Here is a 24,248-nt window from a genome sequence, read left to right on the forward strand (position 1 = left end):
TAGCTGCTATGCTCCCAGCTTAAGAAGGAGCTACTCTCTGCAGAGACAGGCACGTCACAGAGTAACAGCACTCTCACAGCAGCTTTTCAGGAGGAGGGGAACTGGTAAAATGCTTAATATAAGAACGTAACTACCTCACAGATCTGCACTATATTTACAAAGCAAAATCAGAAAACACAGCATTTTTGAGAAAACTACAAGGTGGGGAGGAAATGTTGGTTAGGTGGTTTGGCTGCTTCAGGGGTTTTTTTCTGCCTTTAAAAAAAATAATTGTAAGGGGACTATTCATTCACATACAATACAACCACGTACTGCACACACACTTACATATGTGGTAAGTTAGTTACTAGGGCTGCTGCCCTTAACTATTAATTTAGAAAGGCATGTTTCTTAGCTAACTGTACACAATTCTTCACATTTGTAACTGATACATAACAGAGCTATGCGACTTCAGGATAAAAAACCTCAAGAAACCAAACAAATATCAGCTGAAACATGATAGACTGCAAGAGTTCTTATTCTTCCCTAAGGAGGAACTTAGCTTTCCACACTTATAAACAATAAATGTATGTTTTCAATAGTATCCCCAATAGTATCAATTTGAACCACAGAAGCTGCGTGATTAAGACCATATGACCTAAAGATACTCCTTTAATAATTATGTAGCAGCAGAAACTTCCCTCTAAAATACTTACTTTATTAGTGAAATGGTACCAAAGATAACAAGTATACAACCTCTTTGCTCTATGCTACTTACACATCATAAATAAGACAGCTGTTGTTGCAAGACACAATCCTTCACAGTCTTCCTGTAAGCATACAGATTTGTCATTCTTTTATCAGAATAAGCTGTTCACTAGCCAACAGCCTGTGGCTTAAACATAACAAAAATGACTGCCTATACTTTACATGGTAAAGCATTTTCTTTAGATTTAAACGTACACAGTGGCAAGAAAATTAAATTCTACCGAAAATGGTAAATGATTAAGCAGCTTCACAATCAAACTGTGTTTCAATACCTTAGGAATTGGGCAAATTTCTCATCCCCTGTAATATGTTTTTTTGACAGAATTAACTATGTAAAGGAAAGCAAAAACAAATTGAAAGCAAATAGCTAATATACTATTAAGTTGGGGTGTTTTTGTTTGTTTTTCTGTTGGTTTTTGTTTAAGAAGGAAATAACTCTCCCCATGAGGTAAGGCAATTATGTCATCTGATTGTATTAAATTGTATTAAAAATAATCTACTCGATTTTAGGCCTAAGTAAGAAATCCTATGTCACGAATTAAGATACATGAGAAAATAAGCCATGTTTAACCTTGAAAAAAATACTTGCTTTGTCATTCTTACATTCTTTGTCCCCAAAGAATGAAGAATCTCTACCATATAATTCCTGTGTAAATTAGAAGGTTTTTCCCTAGATTACTTATCCCCATTTCTTTGCATACAATTCCTTTTGTATCACAGAACAGGTATCACAGAAGATGGAGAGGTAACATTAAGGCCACCCAAATGTAGCTTAAAAGCCCAACAGTCTGTCTTTGATGTGGGTGATCAGAAAATGCCTTGCATTCAGCTACTACTTTTGTACAGTGGTGGTCCCCAGTTTCATCTTTGCTTTTACCTATAATGTTTCCTATAAATAAAAGAATGGAGCTTTTTGAGCTTTAGTATTTTAAGTGAATCAAGCAACTGTTCTCACATATCACTTGCATTATTGTCTACAGTATGGTGGTGACAAAACAGCAATAGAGATCATGTAGATTAACAGAGAATGAGTAATAGCACATATACATTTCTAGAAAATACCACATTTTAAGAAGGCACTAAAGCTTCTGCTTGTGCTCCCCATATTTTTTTTAACAAATAAGAAAGATTTATTCTCATAATGGCACCTGTACTATTTGCAGCTGAACAAACATACTGCAGTACGGCTCAAAATAAAGCTGTTAAGTTCTGATAATACCATATAGATGTGCTCACTTCTGGAAGGACAAAAGAAAACAACAACTCCAAAACAACCCAGTAAGCTAATCCATTACCTATAACATGGCAATGCTCCTTTTAGGAACAGAAAAACAGCATGCATTGTTCAAATACTTTAAATGAAGTATTAATTTTAGGCATATTAGTAAGAAATTATTTTAAATAATAAAACCCAAGATTCTCAAGCAGTAAGCAAACAAAAAATGTGTAAGTCAGTTTTAACCCACACAGTAAAACAATACAAAGTTTGTGAATAAGCAGTACTTTAAACAACTTTCAAAGCCTATCTTCAGCTTTTTTTGAGTAGTACAGGTTTACATCTTTCAGTTTCTATTTATTTGTAACAGCTTACAGCAAAACATAACATAAATCATTTTACAAACAAGTAAAGCCATCATGGAAATGCATGGATTTTTCAGAGATGAATAGTTCTGATGGCATCTGCTTTTTCTACTGGTCTGTGCTCTCTTGCTTTACAGCAAGAAGACAAAGCTATCACAACAATTGAAGAGCTACTAGTCCTATCAACACGTTCAAGTTGATTGCTTTGACATTTCCTTCCTCATTCTTGAAAATAAAAAGCTTTGGATTTCATTCCTTAGTTGAATCAGAAGCCCATTCTTTGCTTTAAACCTCTTCCATTTTAATGGAGAGGTTTTCTTCATTTGGTTGACAGCTCCCATTCTGCTGCAGTTTGACTTCATCTGTCCTTTGTGTATCTCTCTCATCTATTTCCTTGTCAGTTTCTGAATTCTGATCCTCTTTAGGGTGATCTTTGTCCTACCAAAGATAAAATTATAAAAAAAACAAAACAAAACACATTCTTATCATTCTTGGCATCATAGGATATGACTTCCAAACAACTCTACCTTACCCCAGGAAGTTTTAGAACAGATGTGCCATCTTCTTTTCCTTTTTTTTTTTTTTTTTTTTTTTTTTCTTTCTTTTTAAATTTTTTTTTTTTTTTTGTTGGCTAAAGTTAGGCACTCAAGACAACCCATACTCCAATAAATCGCTGGCATTAAGTGATCTGTCTTTGTCACCAACATTCATAAAAAACAGAACAAGAAGCATCATGGAACCTGTAAGAAGCAGCTCCAGAAATCAAGATTTCTAGATAAAATAGGATTATATTCTGTTTCATATTCTGTCAGGTCTCTGATGCATTTTAAGAGAGCTCTTGTGCAAGATTATTACTTAAACACAGTCATCTAAATCAGCTGTTCTGAGTACAAACTCTTTAAAGCCATGCTACTTCTCACTGGAAGACGTTTCTCTCCTTAATTACACCACCTGTAATTTTGCAGGGGCAAATCCTGTATCATTTGTCTCTAACTTTATTCCTGCAGAGTCCAATACACAGACCAGGACCAAAGCAACCAGCAAGAGGCTGAAGTGCAGAGTGAAACTCCACTGAAATAATCTTCTCAGCTTGACAGCCAAGCTGTACACCTTAATCCTGTGCTCCTTCCTTCCAGTTTGCTTCCTGCCTGCTCATACAGACAGGCAGCCAGCCAAGTTTTAAAATTCTGCATGGAAGAGGACAGAGAAACCAAAGCAAAGTGTTTTGTAACCCATTTGCACAATCTCATACAGGTCCAGTGAAGTTCAAACATGGAGACTAACCAAACTGGCCCACTAGCACCAAATGTAGGCCTCCAACTCACAAAAAAAGCCCCAATACAAACAGATCCAAATGGTAAGGAAAACAGAAGAAAGGAGGAGGAAAAAAAAAACAAAAAAAAGGAAGGAATTTCAATGATGTCTCCATTAGCATAATTTCTTTCTGCCTATCACTTGGTCACACAGCTTACCTTCAAAGTAGTGGTACTTCTGTCAGATTTCTCCCGTCCTTCTTTTTCTTTACTACTTTTTTTCTTGGAGGTAGAGCGTTCTCTTTCTCTTCTTTCATTATTTGTATCTCTCTCTTTTTTTTTTTCTTTCTTGTTTCTGCTTAAAAAAATTTAAACTCAAATAAGAATTTGATCCAACAGCAAACTTTAAACTGTTTAACTGCAAACTAAACTCTCATTCGTAGGTTTTAAAACCCTGGAACACAGAAACCCCTACATACATATGAGGGGATTTTTCAACTGAAGAGACCTAAACAATGCATGTGTTCAGTAGCCATGGTATTTGCAAAGACAATGCCAAATTAATCTGTATGTGATGAAGGGCTTTAATCAACTAGAAGCTTGTTGACAGATCTGAAACCCTCTATTTAAAAGATATGTGAAGTTTTTTATTTTGTTTCATTCTTCTTTTACATTAAAACCAAACCACACTTGGCAACTGAAATTTTAAAAAATGGTAAGTACAAACAACAAAAATACTATAACTTCCTTATTGGTCATTCATTTTTGTGTTTACATCAAGCTAACCTTCTTGGTGAAGGAGTTCGTGAAGACTTTCTTTTTGTTGTTTTGGATGTCTTAGGAGACTTGGAGGGACTTCTGCTCTTCCTTTTACGCCTTTCTCTACAGGACCAAGACATTCCATGTTGAAGAATAAAAATAAATTAAAAAACCAGATAAAAAAAAGCTCTTAAAACAATCTGACACAACTAAGTAAATATGCCCAAGTTTAACATTATATATGATCAACAATATACGAACTTTTCAAAGAAAAAAAAAAAGAGTATATTTCAGTTTGATGGGAAAGGGGAAACTGGAACTTGGGGAAAATAGGATTTTTCCTTTCAGATTTTAGGTAATTTTTTTTTATCATCATGTGTTTGTTCTTACACCTGACAACAACTAAAACACACTGAATTCACAAATCCTGTATTAAGTAAGAGTTTCTTCAGTAGCAAAAGCAATCTTATTGAAGAACCACATTAAGATGAAAGGTCTAATAAGCAGTAATAACTTCAAAATATAATATCACAACCTGAAGATCACTACTTTCAGTTCAGACTGACAGGTTTAATTTCTAAATACATGAGTTAGCACTCCTATTGGTTTAGAAGCAAACAGTGCATACTGAAGCTCAAGTTACTGTCAAAACCAGAACAAGTTTATATCTATTATTTTCCTAGCACTCCTTGCTCAGCAAACAGAAGTGGCATCCTGTAACATCAAGGAGCTTGTAAATTATAAAAGTTGTTTTATGTAAATATATGGAATTTACTAAAATTGTTCCATCAAGATCAGATTCCTCAACAGTGAAACAAAAAACTGGTTACAAACATACTGAGGCACAAGTTAAAAAAAAAAAAAAAAAAAAAAAAAAAAAAAAAAAAAAAAAAAAGCAAAAACTAAGCCAGTAAAGCTGCTTCTACATAAACACACAACCTATCACTTCTTCACACAGCAGGAAAGCAGACCAGAAGAGCCGAAGAAAAATGGTGAAGTTAAAATCTGAAACTGCAGTTCAAGACACAGTGCAAAAACTACACCTATGCATGCCAGCTTTTGCAGCTTTCAACATTAGTTGCAAATATTTACACTTTCAATATTTAGAAAGACTGAGAAATCAATGGTTATTAATTACCCAAAGATATATTAAGATATAACTAGTGTCACTGTCAGGACTGATATTCTGACAGTATCATCGACAATGTATCTATCCTGAAGCTGCTGAATAGCTACTTTTTCCTTAAATTTGATTGGATCTTTGGTAAACAGAAATACAAAATGCACTCAAAACCATGGAGAAAAAAATCACAATCACTGATCAGCTGTTCACTACTTTAGTGATCATTTATAATGTCTTCACATTTATCACTACCTTTCTGATGTATTACTCTGACATTTTCCCACTGGAGCTACATTAAGTATAACCCCACTTTATTTTGCTTTCCAGCATACGCAGCTGTGGGTAATCAAGGTTCTTAGTAATTGTGTTCAAAAAACTGTGTATTCATGAAAACTAACTTTCAGTTTTTGCTTTTCATAGTTTAAATTGAAGAACCACAGCTGTGTCAGACAGTATCTGTTGCGATCTGTTACATATGCACACCTGTGGGTTTTTTAACACAGCAGTTTAAATAAAGAAGTCTGAACACTTTGATAGCAATTTTATGTTGCTTTATCATTCATAGAGCTAACATTCCATTCCCATCTCCTCTGCAAGCCTAAATATGTCTTTTGGAAAAGGAGTCAGTTCCTCCTCTTCCCCTGGTCTGTGTCCCTTCAGCAAGGGATCACAGCCCTCTCATTTCTAGGACTTACACGCTGCCTGTCAAGTGAAGAAAGGTCAAGCTGCCACCTAATTTTTAGAATGTCCTGTGGTTCCTACTTGACCTTCACCTCCTCTCAAAAAAGATGACTATTTGTCCAATATTCTACATTCATCAAGTTCTGCCATCCCAAACTCAGTGCTGCACTGTAAATCCAGGCATCTGAAATGCCAGTTTGCTGGATTATGTTCTCCAGAAAGGTTTATAATTCTTAAGTAGGAAATGTCTATCACTGAAGTAAACAGTACCCCTAAATGCAAGCTATCTGAAACTTAGTACCCCAATATATTCAATTACTTTTCAGAGAACAGAATTACTGATGTTGGAAGAGCTCCCTGGAGACCATCTATGTCCAACCTCTCCCTCCCCCACCTTAAAAGAGGTGAACAAGAGCCAGTGCCATATCCATTCAGATTTTTAGTATCTCCACATATGCAGAATCCACAATCTCTGAGGGTAACTGGTTCCAGTTTGCCCAGGGAAAAAAAAAAAAAAAAAAAAAAAAAAAAAGGACAAAAAAAAAAGACAAAACACAATTTAAACATTAGGAAAAAACCTTATTTCCCATACATCAATATGCACCTACTGCCTCTTAGCTTGTCAATGGCCCCCACTGAAAATTATGTCTGTTTTCTTCACACTATCCCACTCATACACACTGAGAAGATGCCTCTTCAGTCTTCTCTTCTCCAGGCTAAGCAATAAGAGCTCATTCAGTCTCTCCTTTTATGATGGATACTCCAAGGTCTTTATCAGTTTTGTGGCCTTTCACTTGACTCAATGTGTGTGTCTCTTGTAATGAGGAGCACAGAACAAAGAATGCAGGTGATGAGAGGGAAGAATCACCCTCCTTAACCTACTTAAAACACTTCGCCTCATGAGATCAGCCTACTGCTGGCCTACAAGAACCCCTGGGTCCTTTCCTGTTAGCCAGCCTTCCAGCCAGTCAGTTCTTATGCTGTACTGGTGCAACAGAATTATTCCTGCACAAGTGCAGAACTTGGCCTCTCTCTTTCTCCAACTCCATAAGATGTCTACTGGTCCATCTTTCCTGTCTGCTGAGGTTTCTGAATGGCAGCACTCTCCTCTGGTAGGCAAGCCTCTCCCTCCAGTCCTCTGGAGTCTGCAAATTTCCCAGGATGCACCCTGTTCAATTGTCTAGACCACTGATGATGATGTTAAACAGTACTGGCCTCAGTATTAGTGTCTAAGGATAATGCTGTATCTGGTGAAAGGATTGCAAGTCTATATTAATATAAAGCGCATTTCTCTCTACCTCCATCTTCAACAGATTGTTGCCCTTGTTTAGTAACAAGTATTAAAAAACAATTTCATCCTGAAGTAGGCTTTTGTACTTTCAGTCCACTAGAGGCGAATTCAGTCCTAATGAGACCTACAGACAGAAAAAGGTTTTTAGGTTGGCAGACCTACCTCCACTTTGTGGAAGTCTACAACTCATGGAATGTTAAAAAAACATTAAAATTTAAAGTAGCATATGCTTAAGCACCACAGCGTTTGTCCCTAAACCTCCAAAACAACAGACATTTCATATAATGCAAACAGAATGCTCAGACACTGTGACACCCTTTTGAGCTTCACATGAGCCATGTGAGCTCCTGAATTTTGTGGACTGTGGGAATTTTAGTTTTTGTCCATTAAAATTATATAGTACATAGAACTTTTCCCAATTAATCCAGCATTTCATTCTTTCAAGGTAACAGATAAAATCTAGCATGCAGATCTGATATGATGTTACTGAACTCCCTAATTTCTGAGGTGTTCAGAGAAGATTTCTTCCACCAAAGCTTCTGAATCCAAGTTAGCAACATTTTTAGAATGTATCCAAGTTAGTCCACTTACAAATCTGAAAATCAATCTCTCACTGCCTCCTTTTGCTATATTGAATTTATCCAGACTTTCACCCACCTCTGCATCCCTCAGAGGCAAAACCAGTCACTATATTACCTAAATATTTTTCTGTTTACTATGAGCATCACTTGTGCCTGGCCATCTAACCACTCAAACAAGATATCCTCATCTTCTAACTCAGATACATACACACATACATCTTATCTTTCCAAGGGCCTGGCTAGCCAAGTGACATGATTGCTTCCTGCTGCTCAGCAACTGAGCTAGAGAGTGGCTAGTACAGCCTCCCAATTGTTTGTGGGATCTACAGACCAACAATGTGCAGTACGTAAGTAACCAAGGAACTATCAAACAGTGACTTCAGCTTTCATCAGGAAAAAGATGACATGTGACGTTGCTTTATCAGAACTTCTGGATGGCTCCAACACAGAGGAATGGCACCAGGATCACCTGCCTACTGTCCCCTCAAGGACTCTACTATACGGTTATAGGAAAGGCAAGCAGCAGCAGCCCCAAAAGAAACTATGTTCTATTGGGCATCATATAGAGCAATTTTTAATAATTTCACTTGACAGGAAAATCTACAAAACAGAATAAAATTTAATTAGTAACAGATACAGTGATACTGACAGAAACTAGGATGGTGCCTCCCTGAACCTGCAAGTCAAAAAAGGCATAAAAATTCTAAACAAACCTGCTGGAGCTACGAGATCTTCTTGAAGAGCTATAGCTTCTTGGGGGTGTTCTGGATCTCTTCTCTTTCTTCTTTTTATCATCTCTCTCTTTTTCTCTCTCTCGCTCCTTATCCCCATCTTTTTCCTTTTCTTTGTCCCTGTCCTTCTCTTTGTCTCCTCCTTTGTCCTTCTCTCCCTCCTTGTCCTTAATCTTCTCTCTGTCCTTCTCTCCTTCCTTCTCAGAATCTTCTTTTTCCTTGTTCTGCTCTACCTCTTCCCTGTCTTTTTCCTTATCTTTCTCCTTTTCCCTGTCCTTGTCTCTCTCTTTGTCTTTATCCTTCTCCCTATCTCTTTCTTTGCCTCTGTCTCGATCTTTGTTTCGTTCTTTGTCTCTCTCCTTGTCCTTCTCCCTGTTTCTCTCTTTGTCTCGTTCTCTATCCCTATCTTTATCTCGCTCTCTATCCCTGTCTTTGTCTCGCTCTCTCTCTTTGTCCTTTTCTTTGGCCTTTTCTTTTTCCTTGACCTTTTCTTTGTCTCTTTTCTTGTCCCTGTGAAAAGCCAAACACAAGTCCATTAATTCACCTTTGAACTTTCCAATTGAAATTACAGCTAACTCCTTAGAATACATTAATTGTGCAAGATACAGTACACGGCTCTGCTTAAAAATACTAATTATTCAATATTTCAAATTTCCACCCCTGCTCACCAGTGAGGGAAAGCTTACATAGATAGAAAAAATTTGCAAACCAAACTGAAGGGGAGGCCAAAATCAAATACAACTGTGATCCTCAGATTGGTGTTATTATGCTTTGAGACAGCAAGTCTCTTCACCCCACAGTTATGTTATTATATACACACAGATTTTCTACATTTTGTCAGAAGTGAGACTAATTCTGCAACCTGTAAGCCCACTACTAAGTGTGTCCACATAAACTGGACTGAAGATTAACCAACTCCTCCACAAATAACAACAGCTGACTGACAAAATTTCTTATTCTACAGTACATTCTCAGATTTCCTGGCAAACCAAAAATCAATACATGTAAATTAAAAACAAAAACCCCAAAACACAACAGGATAAAATGAAGCAAATATAAGATCAAAACTCAAATCAAAACCAATTCAATCCTCCATAATGTCATTAGCAATTCAAAAATGACTGAAAATTTGCTAACACAGTAGAAACAGAAGCATAACAAGAATAACAGAACAAGTCAGTTTCTTTGGGACAGGCAGAATAACATACACATGAAGAGAAATGGGAGGAAAATTCCAACAGACTTCCAAGTCAAAGCCAAACAAAAATTGCTTCGATCACAGCTCTGGTTTGAAGATTACGTTTTGGTATAGGATTATGTGGAAGAGTGAGCTTCAATCCTTCCTTTCTAGCAGAGACACAACTTCTATACCTCCCTTAAGTCATAAGGAATGAACAAATTTTTAAGAGAGAAACAGGAGCAAGGACAGGATGACAAGGTGATTAGAGGGCCTTTACATGTCCAAGAGAACCAGACTGACAGAATTTGCTGTCTAATGGTATTAGTACCTATTACAGAATTTTTGAAGAGTCTCAAAGACACTCATTGACACATGAAAGATCCTAAGCACAGCCCCCACCTTTCTTCAAGTGTTTGGCTGTATCTTCTTTTCAACTGCTAATAAACTGAAGGCTGTTGTATGCCCTGTGACCTGCCAACTTTGGTTCCCATCTAGGGTTTGGCAAAGATTTCTTTCAAAGTCTCAGAGAAAGCATTTAAGTCTATAAAAATCAAACAGCTTGCAATACCTGCAATCCCAGAAAAGAGTCTCACAATGCCTCAAGAAGTGCCTTCTAGTTTCCTGATTATAGACATTTCATTGGGCTTGCCCCTTTCAGTAAGCAGGTACCTCAAGAAGCTCCAGACCATAACACAGACTCAGAAGAACCCATCGATAACGCCCAACTAGCTAAGCAGTTTATTCCTGCCTCCTGTTTAGGTCCACAGACCTGCAGCTCTTGCTCCTTCCCTCAAAAAAGCAAGAGGCAACAGCTTAACCCAAGGAAGGAGCTCCCTTTCAAAGAAACAAGCAAGTATCATGACTTCTATTGATTAAACTAACCGCACTTCTCTTCTGTGAATATTCACTACCCCATCCCTCAGAAAATTATGTTATTACCTTGTTGAAAGGTCACAGTTCAATAACTAGACAATCAGACTTAAAAATTATTAGACTAGGTAAAATAGAGATGTAATAGATAATGTAATGCAGATAACAGACATGCATGTGTGGTCGTAGCAGTGTGTAAGATAGCCAGACAAAAACAAAAGCTCAGGCACAACTTTACACATGTCCTCAGAATGTAGGATCAAGTTCAGCCTGAATCCAACCTTACAATACCAAGACTGAACAAGCATCATCCACTTTCTTCTAGGTTGCATAGGCTACACAGAACATTCTTAATCTAATGGTTAACGCCCATCAATGAAATTCAGCCAGCTTGCACACTGGTACAAATATAGGCTGGACTATCAAAGTTCAGGTACCTCAATGTGGTCGCTTAGCCTCCATAGGCACCATACTAGCTACTATGAAGAAAATTAACTCTCTCCCAACTAAACCCAGTACACTAAGCATTACAATTTACTTTCCATTCTTTTGCCCCACAAACAAGCCTAAGGACAGGCTAAAGAATTTCAAGATTCCACCCTTTACTATTATCTAAAAGTTTTGATGGATTTTTTTCAAAACCTGTGCCCAGTGTGCTGAGAACAGCAATTTCTTAGGAACCAAGCTCACCGAGAACGAGAGCGACTTCTTGATTTCCGCCTCTCCCTGGATCGAGACCGTTTTTTTAGAGGACTTCTGGATCTGCGCCTGTCCTTGTGCCTTGAGAGGGACCTGTTGCCAGATCTACTTCTGTATACAGAACGCCAGAAACAAAATATATTAATACTGAAGCTTCATAAAAATTAGGTCAACCAATGAATGGAAAAAAACATAAATCTTGCCCTACTACATGCAATGTTTATGAAGTTACACCTCAGTAATATACTGCCTACCAACATCTTTGCAAATATGGATACTTTTATGTTTCACCAGGTGCACACAGCTTCCTTTGAAACAAAGCACTGTTTGTCACACCTATAGTTTTATAACCTCCATGAACATTCCTACTATGATATAAATATGTATTTTTCAGAGAGTTGTCTTTAGTAAATTACAATGCATAAAATCTACTACAGACCACTACCAGCAGCTTGTAAAAGTAATTAGTTGCATTCTATTTCTTTTCCAGACCCAGTCACTCATTGCAGTCTTGGTCACTGAAGAAAGATGATCTTTTTGCCTTTTCTCTAGCCTTAGAATTTAAATGAACTTAAAAAAAAAACAAAAAAACCCCCCCAAATCCCTCCACCCACCTTTTCTGTATCTAAAAATTCTAATTACTTTGCTAAAAAGTGATGCACAAAAGGACACAACAGCAGAACTCCTATTGCAACACTGACTACACTCGCCTGTTTAAAGTGTAAACTACCAAACACACTCTGAATTTCTTTTCACATATACACTTAATATATCCAATTATCTCTAGATTGATTATGTAAATCCTCAAAAGACATTCCTGATACTAAAAAAACATTAATAATTTCAGGAAACTTTTGTTAAGTCTCACATAAGCAAGACTGCCTCACTCTTGGAGAAAATCTTAGTGGGATTACTGTTACAGTGATCTAGTAATTCTATTTCCTGCCATATTTCAAAGCCTGTTTCAGAAGTGAAAAAATATAATCAAAATCTGAAGAATGAAAAATTGCCTTATTTTTCTTCTGCTTTTAATAACCATAGATTTATATTTACTGTACAGTAAGTAAAAACTGAATTTAGCATCTTGATTTTTACAAGTCCAGGATAACCGGAACCTTATACTAGGAAAACCCATCTGCTTGGAGTGTTAACAATAAGTTACTTCCTTGAGCCACAACATACAGGGAATTAATTCCTTTTAAAATACGGGACACAAACTGACAATATGCTACATGGCACAAAACGTACCATGAAACCATAGAAATAGTTATATACATGACTCAGAAAGTGCCTTCTACTGTGTTTTAAGTGAAAGCAATCCTGAAAACACTTATCATTTAGAGAAAAAGCTTATCTGTTCAGAGACGAAGTTCTTGGTTCCACTGATCTGCTCAGTATAACTTAGTAATCTCCAGAGGAAGGCTTGTCTTACAGCTCAGTAAGAAATCTCAGTAACCACCACCACTGAAAAAGTCCAGTATGAGCTCTTAGTCCAAAATAAAAAGCATACTTACCTGTGTTTTGAGTGTGATCTTTTCCTTCTAGATCGGGATTTTGAGCTAGACCTGGATTCTGAACGAGAATGGGAACGAGATCGACCGCCTTTTCTTTCACTGCTCTTTCCAGACTCTGAGAGGAAAAAACCACTTTGCAGTGTAAGCTCAGAACATTTAAAGATCCCAGTTAACAATCTGGCACCAGTGGAATGTACCACATACAGTGCAAGGGGCCTACTCTTTCATATCTTCCTTCTTTGCAAATATCCTTCAGAAACATCCAAGAAATTCATTGCATATACTCGTTGAGTGCAGCCATCCTGCAGCAGTACACATAAACCAGATAATTATAAATAGCTAGCTCTATCAGGAATGGGATTTATGTTGCTGCCACATTGCACAAGATCACTTTAATAATAACTTTATTTATTTTTTTAAATAACCTGAGAAGAATAGAGTAAATTTAGAGGGCATAACTTTGAAAACAAGCATAAGATGTAACTAATTATTCGTACTTCCTATACTTCAAGATATTTTAACTACTGAAAAAATACTGATTTTTTTACACAGTTTTACAGGAGGAAGGGATAGAGAGAACAAGGTGAAAAGTTTGATCCAAATGCAAGGAGGTCAACAGAAACCTTATCAGTGACCAGACTTTGCTATTCTGCTGCTTAACACTGAATAAGTATTACAGCTATTTTTCTTGCAACCTTAAAAAAACCCTACATAAAATACTCACCCAGCCCTCAGAAAAAGATATTCTGCATTACCTAACCCACATAAGACAATATCTGGGTTTGTTAGTATGAATGACAGAATCTTGCAGGAAATGGAAGGATCTCAACTGTAAGTTTAACAAGTTGAAGTTTTTTTTTACACTCTACCTTTTGCAATCACTTTAAGTCAGGAAAAAAATGAGCACTGAAACATGTAACTTCTCAGCCTATCAACACCTTCCTCCTTGACCAGGTATTGCAGGGTTAACAGGGATCAGGGAACCAATCTGGATGAAAAAAGTTCTTTACAATATATTACATTTTATCCCAAATTAACTCCCTGATCCCATTTACCAAGAAGTCACACAGTCTTGTGTCCCCATGAAAAAGAGGAGGCACAGGTACAAAATGAACTTGCCGCAGATGAGGAAAGTTATCAGTATCATAGTTTAGATACAAAGTTACAGTATACAGTTTCAGAACCATGCCAGTTCCCTCTCATCAGGAAACTAAAGCATTAATGGGCAATAGTGAAGACCAAAACAACATAATGCATTTTCTTTTAAAAGTTTGAAAGTATTTTAAGCTTAAAAGCACCAAAATTAAGAGTATTAAAGTAGTATTAACTTTGTATTTTTATAAACATACAATGAGCATGTATCTGAAAAGAGAAGATGAAATAAAAACCTTTATTCCACTGCTTTATAGGAGAAACAGTTTTGATTATTTTCTTTTGTTTTCCCCAACACATACTGTTCACCTTTGAGTATCCCTCTTTCCTGTGTTTTAAAATGCTCTTAAAAGAGCATGGCAAGGTACACACAGAACGTGCCTTTTAGGTAACAAACTTTATACACACCTGGCTCAATAGCAGCAGATATGAAAGATTGGGCTTCTCTTACTCTCTTCATTACTTCTTCCAGTTCCTTGGCAGCAGCTTGTGGTGTCATTTCTGGAGGCTTCACTATTGCATTATTGGAGTGATTTATTCTAAATTAAGGAAAATTAAAACCATTATCTGCCAAACACTTGGAAAAGGGAAAGCAACTAAGTAAGAAAACACATCAATTTTTATGTAGAATTAAAAATTTTTCAGTTCAGCAGAACTAGATTTCTCATACTAGTCATCCAAGTATCTGTATTGTTTTTCCTGCTTTCAAATCTTAACACTTATAAATGAGTAAGGCAGAAAAAACAAAGCTTTACTAGTACTAAGGACTTTGAAGAATCTTAAACCATTAAATATTCCACTACCTCAGGATAAAATATAAATATATTGGACTAAAAGCCATCCATATTCATCTCAGAGAAGGTATGCCCAGCCTTGAGGTTGTTTATAATGTTCCAGTTTACTAACAGAAAGTCTTTATACTGACAAAATATTAATCACAGCCACTTTCTGCAGTCACAAAAGTACAAGGACACAAACAATTCTCATTCAATACCCATACAGATAATTATTTCTTACTTCAGTGGCCTGTCTCCAAACATAACTCCATTAAAGGCAAGAGCTCGAGGTACAGAATTTTGGTCTGCAAACTCCACAAAAGCAAATCGTGTTGGCTGTGTCTCATCACCTGCCATTCGCACGAATTTGACTTCTCCAACTTGCTTAAAGAATTCAAGCAGCTGGTCTGCTGTTGTTGTCTAGAAAGAGTCGAAGAGCTCAGCTGAAGTAAAATATATAATGAAAACCACTTATCCAATATATCAGGCAATCTAAAAGCCTGGTTTTGGAAAGAAACCTCACCATTATTACACTGGCAACGTGAATGCACTAACATTTCACTTCATGAGAGGCAAGTATTCTTTCTTACATTAATCTAGAGACACTCCTACAAATTAAAATAGAACCACTACAATCCCTGAAGTCCTACATCTAGGTTACAAAACATTTGCATGGGATTTTGCCATTTTCAGGCAACTTATTTCTAGTAACTAATGAGGAATTTCCTGATGCACCCGTGCCCAAGCTTTTGACTGTTTGATCAATTAAAAAGATCCAAATATTACAAGACTTAGTTTTTATCTGCTTTTCTACTAGCTTCCAGCTTGCCTCATTTTATTACCATCAATAGCACTTTTTCACACTTCACACTTTTTTTGGCAGTCAAAAAACCTAAATGAAATAGTTATGTTGCCATCAGTCAAAAGTAAATTGTTTTTCAATTAATTCAATCAACTGCTGAAAAAACAAATTACTCACAGACCTAGTATCTCTTCCTGTAGCAGAAGCTCAAAGTTACTGATTCTGATTTTGCAGAACACATAATTCCATCTTAATGTTCTTAAGCAAATGCACAGTGCTGGAAGGAACAGCTACTATGATGATTTCATGACTTCTGAGGTGTTGCCCAGCTAACACTACCCAGATGAACATCTGACCAACACACACAAACCTGAATACATTTCCTAAATTCAGGTAAGTATGATTCCTCTGGAATCATAACAGAATGAACTCCACAGTCTGACTGGCAGAAGAGCATTTAAAATATCATCAGTAATAAAAAGGTAATTTTTTTTAACAAACGAAAGCTCTTTATCACGCAAGAGTATTACTCATAAATTACAATTCTACACCTTCCATTAGTATTTCCATTACACAAAAAAAATGCTACCTGGGAATTCAAGTTTCCAACATAAACTGTTCTCCTGATTTCATCAATTTTGGATGGATCCACATTTCCCATAATTGGTGGCTGTGGTATTTCTCCCAGACCTGTAATGTTAGGATCCAATGCTGCTGCTGGTATAGCTCCCAAAGTGCCAAGGGAAACACCAAGCTGGAAAAACCAAAAACAGACAATACTTTGCAACCAAGGAGGAATGCTGCAGGGAGGAATGCCTTGTGTATTTCTGTAAAAATAAATCAAATTAACATTGGCAATACTTTACATTTCAAGGTCCCAGGTGACTACTTTTTTAAAGAATACAAAAGAAAAAAAGCCCCATAAATAAAAATATAAGCTTTCAAATATAAAGTATTGGATTGGATTTTATATATAAATATATGGCACAGGAAGCTGAACATGAGCCAGCAGGGTACTTGGGTGGCCAAGAAGGCCAATGGCATCCTGGTCTGGAGCAGGAACAGGGTGGAACACAGTGTGGAACACAGGCCCAGGGAAAGGATTCTTCCCCTATACTCAGCCCTGGTGAGGCCACAGCTTGAGTCCTGTGTCCAGTTCTGGGCCCCTCAGTTCAGGAAGGAGATTGAGGTGCTGGAGCAGATCCAGAGAAGAGCAAGGAGGCTGTGAAGGGATCTAGCCCAAGTCCTGTGAGGAAGGGCTGAGGGAGCTGGAGGTGTTCAGTCTGCAGAAGAGGAGGCTCAGGGGAGACCTCATCACTCTCTACAACTCACTGAAAGGAGTGTAGCCGGGGGGGGGTCAGTCTCTTCTCCCAGGCAGCTACCAGTAAGAGAAGAGGGCATGGACTTAAGCTCTGCCAGGGGAGGTTTAGGTTACATATTAGGGAAAAAATTCTTTAGGGTGATCTCTCTCTAGGGAGAGGGTGATCAGACACTGGAATGGGCTGCCCAAGGAGGTGGTGGATTCTCCATCCCTGGAGGTTTTTAAAGAGACTAATGTGGTACCCAGTGCCATGGTCTGGTAACAACAGTGGTAGTGGGTCAAGGGTTGGACCTGATGATCTCACAGGTCCTTTCTAACCTGGATGTTTCTGTGATTCTGTATTTCAAAGAATTGTATCAATATAATTGTAATGTTGTCCTGGTCTGAGCCAGGACAGAATCAATTTCCTTTCTAATGAACTTTTCTTCGCATTTAAATCTCTTCTATTTAACAGCACTTTCTGAAGTAGGTTTTCCAGTCAGTACCTGGAAAAAGCCCACTGCTTGATTAATGCTAAATTTCTTGTGTGCTCGAAGAAAAAGAGTCACACCTGCAGCCCTTTTGTGGGGAGAAGCAGACTAGACATGTGACACTAGACAAAGGGGTCTAGATAAGGAACAATTGAAATGGACACAAAATCAGTATTTACCCACTATTCTGCAAGTTACTAATTTGAAAGAAAAAACAAGGAAAGGTAGAACATGGACATCTTCTGTGATTCTGTGTGATCTCATTACTTACCCTCACATAAGAGAGGGTAATTAGAGAATTAGAGAATGTGAGAGGGAAATAGACTGGTGGAATCACACCCTGAGGCAGGGGCAGATGGGAGAGGTTGAGGAAGTGATGGATCCCCCCCCCTCCTGTCACCAGACAGAAGGAGAGGCCTTAAGAGACATGAATGAATGGAAGGAGGTCCGTTCTCGGAAGGGCACGAAAAAATCCTCCCAACCCCCTCCTCCCTCCCAATTGCCCTTGAAGAATAGGTATGAGGCCTTGGAAATTCAGGGACAGGATAATGTAGTCACAGGGGTAGACTTACCTAGTGAACCACCTAGGACTCGTCAGTCACCCAGTGTTCTTAGGACTTCTTCAATCAAGAAGGAAAGGAGAGTAGTTGTGGTGGGTGACTCCCTTCTGAGGGGGACAGAAGGGCCCATCTGTCGACCGGACCCATCCCACAGGGAGGTCTGTTGCCTCCCTGGGGCTCGGATTAGAGATGTTAAGAGGAAACTCCCTAATCTTGTGGGTTCCTCTGATTACTATCCACTGCTGATTTTTCAGGTTGGCAGTGATGAAATTATCACAAGAAATGTAAGGGCAATGAAGAGTGACTTCAGGGCCCTGGGACGGCTAGTTAGGGGGTCTAGAGCGCAAGTAGTGTTTGCCTCCATCCCTCCTGTAAGAATGGGTGGGGAGGTATATAGGAAGAGTTTACAGGTCAACGAGTGGCTAAGAGACTGGTGCCAAAGACAGGGTTTTGGTTTTTTCGATCATGGGATGCTATACGAGACACCTGGCCTGATGATGGCAGGTGGGATGCACCTGTCCCAGAGGGGGAAGAGGCTTTTGGGGCAGGACTTAGCAGGGCTCATTGAGAGAGCTTTAAACTAGATGTGAAGGGGGAAGGGGAGAAAACTGGGTCTGTCAGGGACAAACATAAGAGGAACGAACCGGGGCCCGAAGGCAGGTGGTCTAGGGAGGATTTAGTCCCACCAGTGTGCTCTGCTTGTTTCCTGAAATGTCTGTATGCTAATGCACGCAGCATGGGGAATAAGCAAGAAGAGTTAGAGGTCAGCGTACGGGCTAAGGGTTATGATCTGGTAGCGATAACAGAGACATGGTGGGATAGGTCACATGACTGGAATGTGGCCATGGATGGTTATGTGCTTTTTCGGAAAGATAGGGCGGGGAAGCGAGGTGGTGGAGTTGCTCTTTATGTGAGAGAGCAACTAGAATGTGTTGAGTTTTGTGCAGGGGCTGATGAGGGGCAAGTTGAAAGTCTGTGGGTAAGAATTAAGGGGCAGGCTGGTGTGGGTGATACAGTTGTGGGGGTCTACTACAGACCTCCTGATCAAGGCGAGGAGGTTGATGAGGCCTTCTACAGGCAGCTGAAAGCAGCCTCACAACTTCAGTCCCTAGTCCTCATGGGAGATTTTAACTACCCCGATATCTGCTGGTTGACTCACACAGCCAGCCTTTCACAGTCTAGGAGGTTCCTCCAGTGCATTGATGATAACTTCTTAATGCAAATGGTGGACAAACCGACTAGAAGAGGAGCGCTGTTGGATCTTGTACTAACCAATAAGGAGGGCCTTGTCGAAGAAGTGGTGGTCAATGGCAGCCTTGGCTGCAGTGATCATGAGATGGTAGAGTTCAGGATCCTGTGTGGAAGGAACAGAGTACCCAGTAGGATCAGAACCCTGGACTTCCACAGGGCAAACTTTGGCCTCCTCAATCAACTGTTAAGAGAAATCCCATGGGACAGGGCGTTAAGAGATAAAGGGGCTCAAGATAGCTGGTCAATATTCAAGGACCACTATTTGCAAGCACAGGATCAGAGCGTCCCTATGGTTAGGAAATCTAGTAAGGGAGCTAGGAGACCAGCATGGTTAAAAAAGGAACTGCTGGGAAAACTTAAGTGGAAAAGGAAAATCTACAGATCATGGAAGGGGGGGCTGGTCACTTGGGAGGAATATAGGACTGCCGTCAGAGGATGTAGGGAGGCAATTAGGAAAGCTAAGGGCTCCTTGGAACTTAACCTTGCAAGTCAGGTTAAGGATAATAGAAAGGGCTTTTTCAAATACATAGCTAGCAAAACTAACACTAGAGGCAACATTGGCCCACTAAGGAATGAGCTGGGAGCCCTGGTGACAGAGGATATAAAGAAGGCAGAGGTGCTGAATGCCTTCTTTGCCTCTGTCTTTACTCCTGCGGGGTTTCCGCATGAGCCCCAGATTCATTTAGCCCCAGAAGTAGTCGAGATAGATGAGGAGTTGGACATAGTAGATGAGGATTGGGTTAGGGATCAGCTGAGTAATCTGGACATCCATAAGTCGATGGGTCCAGATGGAATGCATCCAAGGGTGCTGAGGGAGCTGGCGGAGGTCATTGCTAGGCCACTCTCCATCATCTTCAGTAAGTCATGGGTAACAGGAGAGGTGCCTGAGGACTGGAGGATAGCAAATGTCACTCCAGTCTACAAGAAGGGCAAGAAGGAGGACCGGGGTAACTATAAACCGGTCAGCCTCACCTCCATCCCTGGAAAGGTGATGGAAAAACTTGTTCTTGTCACTATCTCCAGGCATATCAAGGACATGGGAGTCATCAAGAGCAGTCAGCATGGTTTTATCAAGGGTAAATCATGTTTGACTAACCTCATAGCCTTCTATGAGGAAATTACTAGGTGGATAGATGATGGAAGAGCAGTAGATGTGGTTTATCTTGATTTCAGTAAAGCATTTGACACCGTCTCTCACAGCATCCTTGTAGATAAGTTGATCAATTATGGGTTTGGTGATCAGGTAGTGAGGTGGATCAGGAACTGGTTGAAAGGAAGGAGTCAGAGAGTTGTAGTCAATGGGGCAGAATCTGGTTGGAGGTGTGTGACCAGTGGAGTCCCTCAGGGGTCAGTGCTGGGACCGGTGTTGTTTAATATCTTCATCAACGACTTGGATGAGGGTATAGAATGTACCCTCAGCAAGTTTGATGATGACACTAAGCTGGGAGGAGTGGCTGACACACCAGAGGGCTGTGCTGCCATTCAGAGAGACTTGGACAGGTTGGAGAGTTGGGCAGGGAAAAACATGATGAAATTCAACAAGGGGAAGTGTAGAGTCTTGCATTTGGGGAAGAACAACAAGATGTCCCAGTATAGGTTGGGGGCTGACCTGCTGGGGAGCAGTGTAGGTGAAAGAGACCTGGGGGTCCTGGTTGACAAGAAGATGACCATGAGCCAGCAATGTGCCCTTGTGGCCAAGAAGGCCAATGGCATCCTGGGGTGCATTAGAAAGGGTGTGGTTAGTAGGTCAAGAGAGGTTCTCCTCCCCCTCTATTCTGCATTGGTGAGGCCGCACCTGGAGTATTGTGTCCAGTTCTGGGCCCCTCAGTTCAAGAAGGACAGGGAAGTGCTTGAAAGAGTCCAGCGCAGAGCTACTAAGATGATTAAGGGAGTGGAACATCTCCCTTATGAGGAAAGGCTGAGGGAGCTGGGTCTCTTTAGTTTGGAGAAAAGGATACTGAGGGGTGACCTCATCAATGTTTTCAAATATGTAAGGGGTGAGTGTCAGGGAGATGGAGTTAGGCTCTTCTCAGTAGTGACCAGTGATAGGACAAGGGGTAATGGGTGTAAATTGGAGCATAGGAGGTTCAAGTTGAATATTCGAAAAAATTTTTTTACTGTAAGGGTGACAGAGCCCTGGAACAGGCTGCCCAGGGAGGTTGTGGAGTCTCCTTCACTGGAGACATTCAAAACCCGTCTGGACACGTTCCTATGTGATGTACTCTAGGTGGCCCTGCTCTGGCAGGGGGGGTTGGACTAGATGATCTTTCGAGGTCCCTTCCAACCCCTAGGATTCTGTGATTCTGTGATTCTGTGATAAGGCACCATAGCTGCTAAACACTCACTGATCTAGCATACAAGCTGACAACATCCAAGGATCAGAGAACACAGAAAAAGCTACTGATTATAGCGGAAACAAGACAAAGAGACTGAATTTTACTTACTGTAGTCAAAGGTGTTGGTGTAGGTATAGGAAGCAATCCTGCACCAGGCATCAGGCTTGTCATAGTAGGAGCAGGAGCCAATAGAGAAAGGGCTTTGGCTTCATCTGGGATTTTACCTGAAGAAGTAAAGGAAAGCATTACACAGAGTTGGAACACTACACCACTGTACTCTATGATTTTACAATTACCTTTGCATTTTAAAATGTATAAATAACAATGAATCTATCTACCAGATCCTTACAGTAAACAAATAAGAACTTAAGTTTTTCCTTTTACCCTGCACTACCAGGAAAAACAGAAGTGAGCAAAACTTCAAAGACTAGCAATCTCATTAATGGTTTATTATTTTAAAAACTGAATATTGTATACAATTATTTATACACTTTGAGCTATGGGTCACCTGTACTGGAAACTTAATGTTCATGAACCAAACGATATCAAGCATGGACGCTTTCCCAGGGCGGTGTTTTCGCGGTGATCGAAAGTTGTTTTACACATGACAACCGTTCGTGTTGGCTGCATCACTAATAGCACACAGAACATCAGATACAGAAAAGAAGAACATTTTTTAAAGTTTAATCCCCAGAAATGGCAAATAACCAAATCAGTAAAAAAAAATTTTAAAAAACTTAAAAAAAATAAATAAAAAACAAAGTATGTGCTAACTGAAATTTGGGCTTTTATTCCTCTAGTGCTATCTAGTCTGGATGTAAAAATAAAACCACCGAACTACTGTGACTCTACACGATACAAACTACAAGTGACATTGGAGGAGGGGACAGCAGGAAAGTCTAGATTCGTACTGTCTCACACTCTAGGTCACCTCACTTTATTTAAAACTTTGATAAGCTAGCTTTAAATTTAAAGAGATTGAAGAAATCGTATCTGAGCAGCTAAGCAAGCTGTTGTTTTCCCAATGTATGTATTTCCTACTATTTCAACCAGATTACATTCCCCCTGCCATGCCAAAAGTAGTATCTAATCCAAATTAAATGCAGGTTTCGTTCAACACTAGTCCCAACCAGACTACTAACTGTATGTTTAATATTTTCAAAAAGTAAAAAGGCTTTTCTTGTTATAAAAATTTATATACATATTAAATTTGAAATGCACAGGGGTTTTAACTGGTACAGACATTAAACAATAAACTCAAAAACTACTGAATTAAGTTCTAATTATGCTAGGTATCTATGATTTATAAGAAGTTAATGGCATAGCTGTTTATATGGTATTCAACTGAGCCCTTTGGTATTACCCCATGCACTTCAATAACATAATTTTTTTCATTTAAAAATTGTTTTAAAAGCCAAGATATATACAAACACTGTGGCAGTGGCTTTTACTACTTTGGTTCAAACTGTGTACATTTTAAGGGAAAAACATCTAACTTCAGGATTAAAAAATATATAAATTCTATTATCAAAAGCACAATATGAGGTAGGTTTCCAAATATGGTGTGGTTTTACTTATACGAGTTTCAACAGATCCCACACGAAACACACTACTACTACAAAAAAAAAAAAAAAAAACAACAAAAAAAACCAAAAACAAAACAAAAAAAAAAAAAAAAAAAAAAACCACAAAAAAAAACCTGTGTTAGAGCTGGATATGACCAAAGGACAAAACAAATCTAAATGAAACTCAGTTTATATGTAGCATGGGTGGAACAGAAAAGATAAAGTTGACAGTACCCATATTTTTTCTCATGCTTCCTATTTACATTTTAAGTTAAATTTTGAGGCACCTTGCTCCTTAACATGTAACAAACCACTGGATTTTGCTATCAAAAGGAGAAAAATAGGAAAATTATTAGCACTTAAGAATTAACTGTGCAATAATGACCTCTAGGGCTTTTTTAAAAGACATGCATGAATTTGAGTCATTGTCACAATATTCACCACTCTTCACAAATCTCACTTTGAAGTCAGGCATGCTATGAAAGTATACCTGATTTGCCTGACTGTCCATGAGTATCAGATACTTTGCTGCACATCTTGCCTAGTATGTAGCTAACAGGATTTCTAATGTACAGTTCCAGGAGCATTGCATGCAAACCAGGCACAGAGTTATGTACTAGTTCTTTTGAAAATCAAAATAAGCGTTTCCAAATGACTAATGAAACAGACTTTATCCTGAACAATTATCTTGCAATTAACTAGATAATCATGCAGGTTTCTACAGGAAACTAGACTAGCAGCCTAGACATGGCTCAATTAAATCCAGTGGCTGAAACAGCTCCTAAAGCCTTATGTCTACATTCCAACTTGTATCTTTGGTCACTAAAAGTACATAAGTATATGCCTAATTTATATATGCCCTGGCATACAGCCAGTTGAAGTTTATCTAGTGAAGTGTATATTATGAGATGCTTAGGCATTTAGCCCATCTAAATAGGAGCTGAGCTACACACATAACTAAATAGATGACACACGTTCAAAAAGGTACCTAAATACAAGACTAAG

The 24,248-nt window shown here is 38.8% G+C and overlaps 1 protein-coding gene across 2 annotated transcripts in view; it reads right to left on the minus strand.

Annotated features, from left to right (window-relative positions):
• Positions 1–676: 676 nt before the first annotated feature.
• The window catches only part of SREK1 (splicing regulatory glutamic acid and lysine rich protein 1), a 32,045-nt gene continuing 8,473 nt past the window's right edge, over positions 677–24,248 (minus strand). The window contains exons 3-12 of one of the 2 annotated variants that reach the window (XM_030467082.1): positions 21,787–21,902; positions 16,330–16,494; positions 15,180–15,358; positions 14,571–14,701; positions 13,011–13,125; positions 11,488–11,607; positions 8,730–9,257; positions 4,368–4,463; positions 3,801–3,936; positions 677–2,766 (exon numbers count right to left, since the gene is read on the minus strand). In XM_030467082.1, the coding sequence (XP_030322942.1) occupies positions 2,614–2,766; positions 3,801–3,936; positions 4,368–4,463; positions 8,730–9,257; positions 11,488–11,607; positions 13,011–13,125; positions 14,571–14,701; positions 15,180–15,358; positions 16,330–16,494; positions 21,787–21,902 (1,739 nt within the window). In that variant the 3' untranslated portion in view covers positions 677–2,613. Of the gene's footprint in view, positions 2,767–3,800; positions 3,940–4,367; positions 4,464–8,729; positions 9,258–11,487; positions 11,608–13,010; positions 13,126–14,570; positions 14,702–15,179; positions 15,359–16,329; positions 16,495–21,786; positions 21,903–24,248 lie in introns of both variants that reach the window. The other variant, XM_030467081.1, reaches the window with a different exon arrangement.

This window comes from Calypte anna, chromosome Z (genome assembly GCF_003957555.1).
Source record: "Calypte anna isolate BGI_N300 chromosome Z, bCalAnn1_v1.p, whole genome shotgun sequence".
In the NCBI taxonomy this organism is placed as follows: Eukaryota; Metazoa; Chordata; class Aves; order Apodiformes; family Trochilidae; genus Calypte; species Calypte anna.